Here is a 14,077-nt window from a genome sequence, read left to right as displayed (position 1 = left end):
GTGGCCAAAATTATTAGAACACTAGTATTTTCACCAGTTAAAAAATGGTTTTAAATCAGTTATTTCTAGGAACTGTGGCAACGTCTCCAAGATGCTTCAAGAAACTGCAAAGCTACAGTACTGTTAAAAGTTTTAGGCACTTGTGTAAAAATGCTGTAAAATGAGGATGCTGTCAAAATAATGTCATAAATAGATTTTCTTTATCAATTAACTTCTATTAACTAAGTTTGGTGTGACCATCCTTTGTGTTGAAAGCGGCTTTTGCCCTCGGTGCACTTGTGCATAGTTTTTCAGGAAGCTTTGCAGGTAGCTTTCTTGAAGCATCTTGGAGACGTTGCCACAGTTCTTAGAAATAACTGACTTAAAACAATTTTTTAACTGGTGAAAATACTAGTGTTCTAATAATTTTGGCCACCACTGTATATGCAATATTATATATGATGTACATTACTATTCAAAAGTTTGGGGTCAGTAATTTTGGGGGCTGGTGTTTGAAAGAAATGAATACTTTTATTGAGAAAGGATGCATTCAATTGATCAAAAATGACTTTGGTTTCCAGCACCAACTGTTTTCAAAATTGATAATCAGAACGGTTTCTTGAGCAGCAAATCAGCATATCAGAATGATTTCTGGAGGATCGTGCAACACTGAAAACTGGAATAATGATGCTGAAAATTGGTCTGATCTGGTTCCTTGATGCCCTAGATTAAACCCACTTCTTTGTTTGAGGCAGTCCTTCTTCTTCTAAGACTCCGGGAACATGATATCCTTAGTTTCTTTGCTCTTTTTTTGCAGGAAGACTACACCTGTTCAGTCTGAGCAGAAAGACAGGTTTCAGGGTAAACTCAAAGTCTTCCGTCTACATTTTTTGCCATTGTTTCATGCCACTGATTAAACACTTAAAGTTACCCAGACTTCAGTTGAGGAATGTAAGAAATGCGAAACCAAAACCAGTGCAAACCAAAGGTCAAGCAAAGGTAACGTGACTTTGCCTTTGAAAAGATGTGGCGATGAAAGAGTTGATCGGTGAATAGCTGCTGAGTTGGGGGAGGACATGTGCTGAATGAGGAAACTGACCACTGCATATCATATATGTGACCCTGGAGCACAAAAGCAGTCTTAAGTCGCTGGGGTATATTTGTAGCAATAGCCAAAAATACATTGTATGGGTCAAAATTATAGATTTTCTTTTATGCCAAAAATCATTAGGATATTAAGTAAAGATCATGTTCCATGAAAATATTTTGTACATTTCCTACCGTAAATATATCAAAACTTAATTTTTGATTAGTAATATGCATTGCTAATAACTTCATTTGGACAACTTTAAAGGTGATTTTCTCAATATTTAGATGTTTTTAGATTCCAGATTTTCAAATAGTTGTATCCAACCAAATATTGTCCTATCATAACAAACCATAGATCAATGGAAAGCGTATTTATTCAGCTTTCAGATGATGCATAAATCTCAATTTCAAAAAATTGACCCTTATGACTGGTTTTGTGGTCCAGGGTCACATATAGTAGATACTGGGAATGAAAGAAAAAAAAAAAGAGAAGAGATTTAGAGTCAGGGATAATTTACCCAAATTATGTAAATTACATTATGACAACTTTTTTTTTTGCACCATCACTAAAAGATAGAAAAAAGAAGAAAATAAAAAAAGAAACTCAAATTCCTTGTTACTAAATTTTTAATGTACTGTAATTAAGAATCACTGAAAATTATGAATCAACTTGACAACATTTATATACACACACATTAAGAACAATATATCATTTTTATTCTTCAGCATTTTAACTATGTTTATATAGTAAAAAAATATAAAATAAATCAAAAAATATTTTTTTCATTAAAAATTGTATATGGTATATTTTAAAAACATATACATTATGCGTTTTGTTTTATTATCAATTATATATAAATTGTATTCTTCAGCATTTTTCAGCATATATAGTCAAAATACTGAATACACACACTAAATAACAAAAATCAATGCTGATAAAAATGTCATTTATTTATTTATTAATTGATGTGCACTGTAAAAATAGGGCACAATGTACTGTATTAATATGAAGAAATTAATATTAATTTTTTTACAGGTGTTTTACAGATGTATTTTTAATTTTTGAGTTTTAGGGTTAACGGAAATGTCCGTAAATTACAGGATAATGTCCTGGAAGAAAATTACCAGTACATTTTCAGGTTTTGCTTCATTTTATATTTTATTTTATTTTTGGTTGTGTAACTGACTGTATGCAAATAAAGAAGGTCCTGTATCATAAACATGCCTGCTTTTAACGCACACAAGCGTAACATGATACGGACTGAATTTTTTTGTGTGCGAACTATCCCTTTAAGATCAGTGAGGACTCACATGCTCTTGCATTTTGTGCACGTTCCCAGACTTTGCATTCAAAACGTTCAATCAAGTCTGCTTCTGATCCCAAATAGCTCGGAGTTCTCTTTGAGAAGAATGAAAGTTTCTAAGGAGAAAAAGAATACCACTATAGCCGCACGCTGCCCAGCATCTTGTGGTTTTATCATACGGCTCTCCCTCAGGGGGGTCGTTCCCTAATTTCCTCATGAGACAGGAAGTGAGGGCGCATTTGATCAGCTCTTCTTAGACTAACGGCTCCTGACAGCACAGGCCGAGCGTTCAAGATCCACACGCCACACATGCTGAACTCTGCAGATCCGACATGAAACGGCATTCATTAAACGTGCATAATCTGACATATAGAATATTCAGCTGGAAATAGTGAGCAAACCATAAGAGAGCAGAAACTTGATGGTGGACTCCTGGACCTGTAAGAAACCAAGTAGCTATAACCCAGACCAACCTGGCAACCACAAAGCATCATGAACACCATTCAAGTCTGTGTAATAATTATAGATGGCAACAACCATTCTACTTAAAAACCCATTAAGCTGATCTGCATGAGTTATTCTGGTATTTTTACGGGCAAGTTTGTGTTACACAACTTCCCTGTCATGGAAACATTGACTGATTCTTCTCACGTGCCTCGACATTTAGTCATTTAGCAGATGCTTTTATCCAAAGTGACTTGCAAATGAGGACAATAGAAGCAATCAAAACCAACAAAAGAGCAATAATATGCAAGTGCTATGACAAGTCTCGGTTAGCCTAATGCAGTTAGGTTTTTTTTATATAATAAATAAAAAGAAAACAAGTAGATAGAATAGAAAAAGAACATAGAAAGCTAGTGTTAGAGGCCTTTTTTTAAAGAAAACATGCAGTTAGAAAACGAATAGAGAGTGTAAGTGTTAGAGAGCTTTTTTTTTTTAAGCAGATGGGGATGGGGAAAGTACTCAAATAAAACAAGGATGGTCTTCCTTCACTTCATGAGGGTTTCGTGGGCAATGAGCCACAGCTGTCAGCATGTTGCCATCCCAGCCTGAGCCAAACCGAGACCTGATCAAAGAATGCAATTAGCTCTCATGCTAATCTGAAATTCAGCAAATATCTTATCCACCGATTGGAAACTTTAACATGGCTCTTCTTGGCTTGGATTTGGAGTCAGTGGCAATGGCTGCAACGTACACGGACAATGACAAAAGTACAAGTGAAATACTTAAAAGTGGTGCAAATTAAAAAATTTTTTTTTTTTGCAAAAATGTAATGATGCTGAGTAGGGCTGGGCGATATAGCTAAAAAATGTATCAATGATATAATGTTTCATATCATTCGGTATCGATAATTATTGAGATTTTTTAAACGACTTTTTTAAAACAAAGAGCAATAGAAATTTTTTTTACATTTAACCACTGTATTTTTTAACTAACTCAATTTATTGAGACAAATAACAAATATTTTTTTGTTTTAACAATCAAAAAAAAAAAAATTAAACAAATATCTAATTTCTAATGTTTTATATGCAGATTAAATAGGTTAAACTTTTGGCTTGTTTCCCGAGGGTGCAATGAGCAAAATAATGCAGCACATTAAATTGTCAACGCAAGGAAGTAACTGTCTATAAAAACCGTGCATTACGTCTAAATTAACTCATATAAATCAAATATAATTGCGTAAATTGCATTAACAATTATGAACAAAACAGCATCACGTATTTATGCATTGCTTAATACAAAGAGCCGAATCGCCCATCACACAGATTGCCTTTAAAAACATATGAGACGCAGTGAAAAGGAATAAACCTCCACAAATTTACGACGTGTTTTCTAAACGTTTAAACTGTTACATCTCTTGTGTGAGACGCGAGTGCAGCAGTCATATTTGTTCTCCACTGATGACGCTCCCTGACGCACATCTAACATTGGATTGTACTATTTTTGCATTCAAATGCAAATGTTTATTTTAAATTTGACTAATATTCATTCTTTACTCACAATCTCCTCATCACAGTACTCATGTTCGTGTTTGTGGTGCTGTCTGCGTCACTCAGCACGTGCCTATATCGTGCAATATATCGAATTTTTTTTACATCGTTATCGAAGCAGGTGTACCGTCGATAAATATCGATACCGTTTTATCGCCCAGGCCTAATGCTGAGTTTCCATCACATACAGGTTTTTTTCACCAAATAATATTTTATGTGTGTGTGTGTATGTATCAGTTTTAATACACTTTTAAGTGGTCAAATACGAAACGTTTTGGTCTGCAAAGGAGTGGAAAAGGTGGATTAGGCATAAAATAACAGGAATAATGTCTTTGTGGCAGTTTTCTGGTAATTAATGGGTTTTACAAGTCTTCACTTCTCTTTCTCAAAGACTATGACTTTCTTCACATCTTCACAAAATGCATCATTTTTGGAATCAGCACCCTAAAATTATTAAGAAACAAGGGTTTCGTTCAGCAAATATGATGCAGGTTGGTCTTAAATTAATATCTTAGATGTACGAGACTCAGAAACCAAAGTGTTCAATCCAAATAGACTTGCTAACAAAGTAACAGTTCATGAAGCTTTTAATTACAGTTATATATGCACTTAAGGGACTTTGTTGTAAGAAAAAATGTGACATGAAATATAAAAAAAAAACTAAAACATGGCAATATGATGCAAGAATTTTTTTTTGTTTAATTCAATGTGTTATTCACAATTTACACATACACATAATTTCTGAGTAAAAATAGTTTGTAACATTTTTTTCAGGGTAATTCTGATAAAAGCGTGATAGTTTTGATCCAGAAGAGCTATACTTTATGTGAGCAGGTTAGGTTTTATCTTGTCATTCGTAGTGTGAGGTTTAGCGGTGCGGTCTGGGAACGTTACATCCTTCAGGCTTTAATTTGAGAGGGGAAATACATCAGATTCAGAGCTGTAAGATGCTTCATCTGTTGCCAGAAATAAACACAGATGCAGCTTATAGAGAGGAAAGAAGCAGCGATTTATTCCTTTCGTTGATGTTCCTTACTCATTATTGACCATGTTTTGTCAATGTTTGTTTTCTCTGGAAGTAATCTGCTTTTTCCACAATTTCTTCCTTTGTCCCCCATCTTTCTTTGACCCGTGACTCACTATCTAAACACCACAGGACAAATCTTAATTGATTTTGCATTAGTTTCCTCCGGGGTGCTGATAGACACCACAGCGTCAGGTCAAGACACAGAGGGGCTCATCTGAGAAACACATGCTCCTCCTGACAGTCACAGCTCATCCCATTGGGAAAACATGGAAATTTCCATTTGATCTCCTATCAAAACCTATTCAAGTGAAACAAACCCAGACCACATCAGAACTGACGTCAATGAGACCTGGTGACTGCTCTTACAAAAAGACTGTGGTGGTACTGTGGTACAGAAATGCTACCAGACAAAATCTCAATATTTATCAGAATACTTAGAGTACAATAACTAATCACTACAACAATAAAACAGAGAACACTAAGAATATTAAGAAAATAATAATAAAAATAATATATGTTTTAGTTAAAAAACATATTAAAGGGGTCATATGATGTTGCTAAAAAGAACATTATTTTGTGTATTTGGTGTAATGAAATGTGTTTATGCGGTTTAAGGTTAAAAAAACACATTATTTTACACATACTGTACATTATTGTTTCTCCTCTATGCCCCGCCTTTCTGAAACGCGTCGATTTTTACAAAGCTCATCGGTCTGAAAAGCGAGGTGTGCTCTGATTGGCCAGCTATCCAGTGCGTTGTGATTGGCTGAATACCTCAAGCGTGTGACGGAAATGTTACGCCCCTTACCATACTGTGATGCCGTGTCCTGGCCGGAGCGACGAGACAAAAACATTAAAACCCATTATAAACGAGGCATTTGTTGCATCCAGTGGGGACATAATTACTGATTATAATGACTTATACTGTCTTTTTACACGTTGCGTTGCATCACGCCGCGTAAACATAAAACCATGTCTGCATTTGTGATCGGAGAAATGACAAACAACAAGTGCTACTCTACACTGCTCAAAACACATCAAAATGTTATCTGTATGCACCAAGGGTCTGAGAGTAACGCAATTTCAATTCTCTGTGTGTATGTGCTGTACATGTGGAAGAATTGACAATAAAGCAGACTTGACTTGACTTGACTTGACTTGACTATATTGGTGAACCTAATTATCTGTACATCTTTGTTTCCAAAAATACTACAGTGAATGTCCACAATTAAACATGGATTTGTTTGAGTTATCGCAGGAGGAAGTTCATTGTCTTTTGCATGCTGGCACAATGACGGAACAGTAATCCGTATAAATCTATCATTCCCACACCTTCTGTCCATTCTTAAAGCAGTCCAGCTGAAAAACAATTTTCTCTCTTACTGGGTCAAACCCACTGGATCCCGGTGGAGACACGCGGCCCGCTGCAGTTTAACCCCAGTGTTCTTAATCCAGGGTCCCGCTCAATACCCCCGACCCCCACGGGCCGTAACGTCTGCACACCCCTCCTCCCCATCCGCCCCCTTTCTCTCTGCATTCATTACTGCCTGTGCCCCTTCTCTTTTCTCCCTCCAGCATCTCTAGCAATCACAGACACACACTCTACATAATTACAGGGCACTTGTTTGGGTGGGTCATTTATATTGGGATATTCGTTTAACGACACAATGCCCCTCCCCCTTCAATAAATTCCAGAGCACGACCCCTCCTTCAGCTGCACCGGGGCAAACGGCTGTATTTACACCGCCAAGCACCTCTCCGGGAACGAGTAAAGCACCCAAACAGCCTTCAAAGTTGTTCAAAGAGGAAACTCTTGGTGAATTGCCCGGGAAATCAGCCTTTTGCAGGCTGTGTGTCGGCATCTTTTGGAGAAACAACAATAGGATCTATCGTGGGCTATTGAGTGGATGAAGTCTGTGGAGGTGGAAGTCTGCGGAGTCTAAACAAGTGATTGTAAAACACAGGACTGCGTTTAAAGCACCCTACAGTCTCTCTTAACAATAGCAATAAACCTTTAGACAGCTTTCAGCAACCCAAGCGTTAAAAATCCAGCTGCATCTGAGAAGCTGCCTGCAAAATGAAGCGTTTTCAGCAGGTGCCTCATATAAAATTGTACAATTCAACCAAATAAAAAAATCGTTCAATAATTTTTCAGCCTCATGTCAATCGAAACCGGAATGTTACTATTTCTTATTTTGCTAAGTATTTTTATTTTGTAATAATAATTATATAATTCATAATAATTAAAATTATATAACAACAACAAGGACAATAATAATAATAATTACATAGTCATATTCATATATATAAAAAATATTTTTTGCCTTTATTATTGTTATTATTATTCATAACATGTAATATTATATAACAACAACAACAATAATAATAATAATTATTATAATTACACATTCATATATATTCACAATTTTTTGGCCTTTATTATTTTTATTATTATTATATAATTCATAATAAGTAATATTATAACAACAACAACAACAACAATAATAATAATAATAATAGTAACATGGTCATATTCATATATATGCACAATTGTTTGGCTTTTATTATTATTATTATTATTATTATTATTATCATCATCATCACCTTCATCATCATCATTATTATTATATAATTTATAATAATTCATATGATATAACAACAACAATATTATTATTATTATTACATACTCATATTAATATACAATCACTCAAATTTGGGCAAAAAAATAACTATTGGCTTGTGAAGTTTTTTTTAATTGCATTATAATTCACAAAATTTTATTAGATAAATTGCAACTGCAATTTGCCCCCCCCCCCCACACACCCACACACACACACACAAATCGTGCAGTGCTATTTGACATTAATATAATGAAATTATAAACATTACTGAGCTCCAAAGACAAAGCACATAAAATTCAGACCCATAAAAGTCACTTCCTCTGTCTCCTCTGGCAGAGTCTCTCCTGAAGCACTAATGGAAAACTAATTTATGTCTGCGGTGACGCTCACCTCTGTAGTTGGGATGCACTCGTGGGGTGTAGCTGCCGAATTTGATGAGGATAGGGACGTTGTACCCCAGCCGGACCCACTCCACCACATGTAAGGGAAACAGGTTTGGAGTGGTGGCCCCTTCTGATGAAGGTGTCAGACTGCAGCCCAGCTCAGCAAAACCCCCGACTCTTCCCTGGACCACTGACTCAGCGCTCAGAGAAAGACCTGAGGAACACAAGCACATGTCAGCTGGACTATTATTTCCCTGATGGAAGGACTAGCATGCATTTCCATGCTAGTCCAGATAAAGATGGTTAGGACAGGTCTATGCTTATTTATGTTGTTTTGCGGCAGTTTTGTTCTGATCCAGATTGATTTATTCTGGTTTAGAGCTGATTCAGGTGAATTTATGCAAGTGTGCCCTGGTCTAGACTTATTTATGTTGGTTAGCAGGGGTTTAGAGACCCGGTCCAGACTTTTATTCTGTTTTAAAGGTGGTCTAGATGGTATTTCTGCTGGTTAGTGCTGGTCTAGACTGATTTAGGCTGGTTAGCAGTGGTTTTGTGCTGCTCCAGACTGATCTATGTCGGTTTAGAGCTAGTTCAGATGGATATATGTGGTTTAGTGCTGGTCTAGGTTAGCTATGGTTTCGAACTTGTCCCAACTGATTTATGTTGGTTTACAGCTAGTTCATATAGATACATGCTTGTTAGTGCTGGTTTTGATATGGTCCCGATGAATTTATTCTGGCATAAGGGTAGTTCATCTGGTATATCTGCTGATTTGTGCTGGTCTAGGTTCATTTATACTGGTTAGTGACAGTTTTGCGCTGCTCCAGACTGATTTAAGTTGGTTTAGAGCTAGTCCAGATGTATGTATGTGGGTTAGTGCTGGTCTAGACTGTTTTATGGTAGTTAGCGGTGGATTCAAGCTGGTCCAGATTGATTTAATGTGGTTTAGAGTTGGCCCATGTGTATTTCTGCTGGTTAGTGCTGGCCTAGACTGATTTCTGCAATTGCAAGAAATGCAATTGAGAAACACAAATTAAGGTAAATTAATTTAGCTCTTAAAAAAAGTCAGCAGAAGAACAATACCTCACGAGGAACAAATAACAAACACACAGAATTTGTCATCTGACATGTGATTTCTGTTTGCACTCACAGTGCACAGATCAAATCCACAGGGTATAAAACACCAATATTTGTCATTGGAGGAAAGTACTTCCTGTACACTGTGTACTTAATGATAAAACCAGCAGTTCTGATGTCCTGGAGAAAGCATGAGAGGCATGATAGGATGCAGACAGGAACAAGAGCCAGAAGAGAATGCGAGATGGAAAATGAGAGCGTGACTGAGAAAAACAAGACACAAAAGAAAAGTGGGAGGGGGATGTCACAAAAACACACACTAAATGGGGCCGAATGCAAATCCAGATTAAGGGGGGCAGGGTGAGAGATGACATGCATGTAAATTAACATACAGCATGTTAATATGATGGACGCCTCAGTCTGTGACACTTTCTCTCCCAGCAGTCCTCAAAAGGACAGACAAAAGAAGCCTCATTAGGGTAAATCTCACAAAAAAACAGGTTGATATTACATCACAAAATAAAATTAAATAAAAAACTATTTATATAAAAATGTATAAAGAAAATAGTATTTTATATAAATAGAAAATAATTACATAAATAGAAAACATAAGTATATTATTATACCATTCATTATATATTATAAATATAATAGGGATGCACCGCATTTTCGGCCGCTGAAAATTATCGTCCGAAAATGGCATTTTCGTTTTTTTTTTTCGCCGAAAGAGAAAAACGGCCAAAAATATGAGCTGAAAATATACATATAATAATATAGCCTATATGGCACTCCCGGGCAGTGTTCAGCGCGCAGGTTTCACTCTCCTCATCACTGCGCGGTTTGACGCTCCAATCAATATTCCGCTCTATGAATGTGCTCGTGTACCGCATGCTCACCGGAAAAGCAAAGTCCGCACAAATAACGTGCTGACAGGAAATTTCAATGAAGTATACTTGTTCCTGTTTGCAGTAGCGCTACTGTGCTGTAACATGCTGTAGTACAGCTGTACTGGGCAACACTGGTAAACTGATGCTACCTTCACATGACACTATGCTCTGCTCACATGCTCTGATAATAATAGCTTTGTAGGACTATACATTATTTGGATAATTAGTCCAAAAAAAACGTATAGCTGATTCTGTTACATAGAAGTGAATACAAATATTATATTGATATTTAATATTAAGGTAACACTTTACAGTAAGGTTCCATTAGTTAATGTATTAACTAACATGAACGAACAATGAACAATACATTTATTACAGTATTTATTAATCTTTCTTAATGTTAGTTAATGATAATACAGTCGTTCACTGTTAGTTCATGCTAATTCAGAGTGCATTAACTATTAACATGCACAACTGTTGATTTTAATAATGCATTAGTAAATGTTGAAATTAACATTAACTAAGATTAATAAATGCTGAAGAACTATTGTTCATTCTTAGTTTATGTTAACTAAAGTAGTTAACTAATGAACCTTATTGTAAAGTGTTACCAATATTAATATCATTTCTGTCCAGTTTTATTGTGTTACTTTCAGTAAAAGTGTGGTTATTTTATTGGCTTGTGTTTTTTAAATTCAGTATCATTAAAATGATTGAGTTAAATTAAAAAGGCTTACAAAATTACTTTATATTATTTAAAATTAAAGCATTTACGGTTTTGGTTTTCGGCCAAGTGCATCCAGAATTTTCGGTTTTCGGCCCAGAATTTTCATTTCGGTGCATCCCTAAAAAATAATAATAATAATTTAAAAAAAAAACATTCCTGATAACGCCAAAAATCTAATTTTTGCTACCTTAATACAGTAATAAATTATCATGTACTGTACATTAAACTTAAGTACAACAAATACTACCATAATGTTACTTAGGACTTTACAAATACATCACACATATAAAGAGTTTAGATCTTTTCCCCAAATTACAGTAAATACTTTTTTTTCAGTATTGTGATGAGAATTTAGAAAAAAAAAACAAGAAAATAAAAACAAGAACAAAATAAAACAAAAAAACAAAACAAAACAAAACAAAACAAAGGTCCTAAAAACATACTTCATTTTTCAGGGACATTTACTTTTTGTGAGATTCCCCCATTTACACACTAGGCTGAGAGATGTCACTAGACTCTCAAATTCACGAGTTGTAAACCCACTGGGGCACTGTTGCACCCCTTGTACCAAAGCGGCCCCATGCATCTCGTCTCGTCTGCGATTAGGGTAATCTCTCAAAAACGCCACTCGCTGACAGAACCACAACCTCCCCACCCTCCCTCTGCCCTGAGACCCCCTGAGGTGCACACATGGCCAGCCACCCCTAAGACTCCCACACCCTGTGCCTTGAGAGAAGGGAAATCTAAATCCCAGACCGATCTAAAGCCGGATTTGCAGATTTCATTTTTTTTACAGGGAGGATTTGATCCCCTTTCCCCGCAAATGTTTGGGGTCTTTGCTCCTAAATACCAGCTCCAACATCACAAACGCTCTCTCGCTTGTCCCGGGAAAGGTCGTGTGCCATAAGGAACATAGAGGGCCGTCTGTTCGTTAACGAACAGGAATTAACCTCCCTGCACCAAACGTGTTCTGTGAGTAAACAGGCTGAACTAAACCCCTGGTGTGCTGTCTGTGATATTACGGTCATGTCTACAAACACCAGCAGAGGAATCACGGAGAGAGAAAAAACAGACACAAAAGGACAGATAACAGACGGTGTGAATGAAGAAAGGAGAAGGCTTGGAAAAAGAGGCAAAAAAGCATTTCTTTATAATGGAGCAGAACATGCAGTGTCCAAAATGTACACTTGCCAGATAAAACTGGCTTTAACAAGTAGACAAACTGTTGGACAGTCACTTTTTAGGAAAAGCAACATGATTCATGGTTTTAATCACTGTTTAATAATGATATCCTGACCTGCAACCAAGTTACTCTTTTGTTTTCATATAAGAAGTGGCAACACTTGTAATGAAATATTCCAAAATATAGCTTGTTACAGTTTACCTGAGGGTTTTTATTGTTGACTAAAACTAAAACTATTAAAAATCCTTAATTGATATTATGCTGAAATAAAATAAAAAATAATTAATCGATGAAAATGAAACTTATCTATTCACGAACAGCTTGTAACACTCCAAAGAAAAAGGAAAACTTGAAATCGCGTCATATGACCCCTTTAAATGAAATTTACAAATGTTGCCTTGGCAGCTAACTGAAATAAAATAAGATTAGGCTGAAGTACTAAAATTAAATGAAAGGTAAATAGAAATACAGGTATTTGTTAAAAATTAATAATAAAACAACAAAAGCACATAAACAAGCAATAAATAAATAAAATGAAAACTGGAAATTTTAAAAAGCTTATTCAACATTTTAATAAATACTATAATAGTATATTAATAATAATATAATAACAATGGTTCACTTGCCAATAAAAGATCAAAATGTTTCAGTGGCCCGAAAAAGTATTTGGACATCTGTGCTATACTTAAAAATGTTGCAATGTCATTGGATTACATAACAAAATATTAAAGCAAGTGTAATTTATCATAAATAAAGATAGCACAAAAACATATTATATGCAAAACATTTGACAAAAAGATCACCAAAACTCCAAAGTCAGTGAAGAGGTGCAGCATTAGAGACATGCAGATACAGACAGCGGCTCTAATGCAATGACATTCACACAGAGTGAATAAAGTGAATAAAGGGTCCAAATACTTTGTGAGGTCACTGTGATGTTAGCAGGAGAAGGAAGAAGTACTTACGCAGTAAAGAGAGGGCGGCCGCGACGGTGACATTCAGAAGCCAGAGTTTCTTCTGTACCATGGTAAACACTCACATACCATCACACACACCCCACCTGAAACACAATCACACACACATAAGTCAGTTCTGAGGACTCTCTGCCTGAGATAAGACAACATGAGGAATATTTCCCGGTTCAGAGTGTTACGTACTTTACTGACTAAATCCATTACACACATCTCGCATTATCATTTAATACTTGCACATTTCCTTATTAGGAAAATCTCATGAGACTTTAAAGAACATGTTCAGGTCATATTTCACCACAATCACGCAAAATAATGATTTGTTCACAAATTAGATAACAGCAGCCTGCATCATTTGCTGAATGAAATCAGTGTTTCAAATTTGTGGTGTTGATTCCAGTAAATGTTCTCACAAAATATAATGCATTTCGTAGCACTTTTGCTTTCGACAGACATTTGTAAGGTGAAGAAGTTTTGTATTATCCCTTAATCACAGAAAAACTGAACAAAGGCATGCTTCATGTCTTCCTCTGAGTCTGAACTACTTGTTCAATTCTCAGCTGATTTTTACATGCATGAATGATTCTGGAGACATTATTTTAAGCCTAATTCTAATTAGTGCTGTCAAATGATTAATCGCGATTAATCGCATTCAAAATAAAAGTTTTTGTTTACATAATATGTGTGTGTGTACTGTGTATATTTATTATGTACATATAAATACACACACATGCATGTATATATTTAAGAAAAATATGTTGTTTATATATTCAATATATTTATATATAATATAAATTATATGATTATAAATATATACATGTAAATATTTTCAAAATAT

The 14,077-nt window shown here is 35.5% G+C and overlaps 1 protein-coding gene across 3 annotated transcripts in view; it reads right to left on the bottom strand.

Annotated features, from left to right (window-relative positions):
• LOC107713033 (uncharacterized) overlaps positions 1–14,077 on the bottom strand; it is a 53,254-nt gene that overhangs the window by 23,544 nt on the left and 15,633 nt on the right. For all 3 annotated transcript variants that reach the window (XM_016518450.1, XM_016518448.1, XM_016518449.1), the window contains exons 2-3: positions 13,234–13,328; positions 8,402–8,608 (exon numbers count right to left, since the gene is read on the bottom strand). In XM_016518450.1, coding sequence (XP_016373936.1) covers positions 8,402–8,608; positions 13,234–13,294 — 268 coding nt within the window. In that variant the 5' untranslated portion in view covers positions 13,295–13,328. The remainder of the gene's footprint in view (positions 1–8,401; positions 8,609–13,233; positions 13,329–14,077) is intronic.

The sequence above is a fragment of the Sinocyclocheilus rhinocerous genome, unplaced genomic scaffold, assembly GCF_001515625.1.
Source record: "Sinocyclocheilus rhinocerous isolate Xijiao unplaced genomic scaffold, SAMN03320098_v1.1 scaffold448, whole genome shotgun sequence".
NCBI lineage: Eukaryota > Metazoa > Chordata > Actinopteri > Cypriniformes > Cyprinidae > Sinocyclocheilus > Sinocyclocheilus rhinocerous.
Note: the sequence above shows the minus strand (reverse complement) of the source record. Positions and strands in the feature narration are given on the sequence as shown.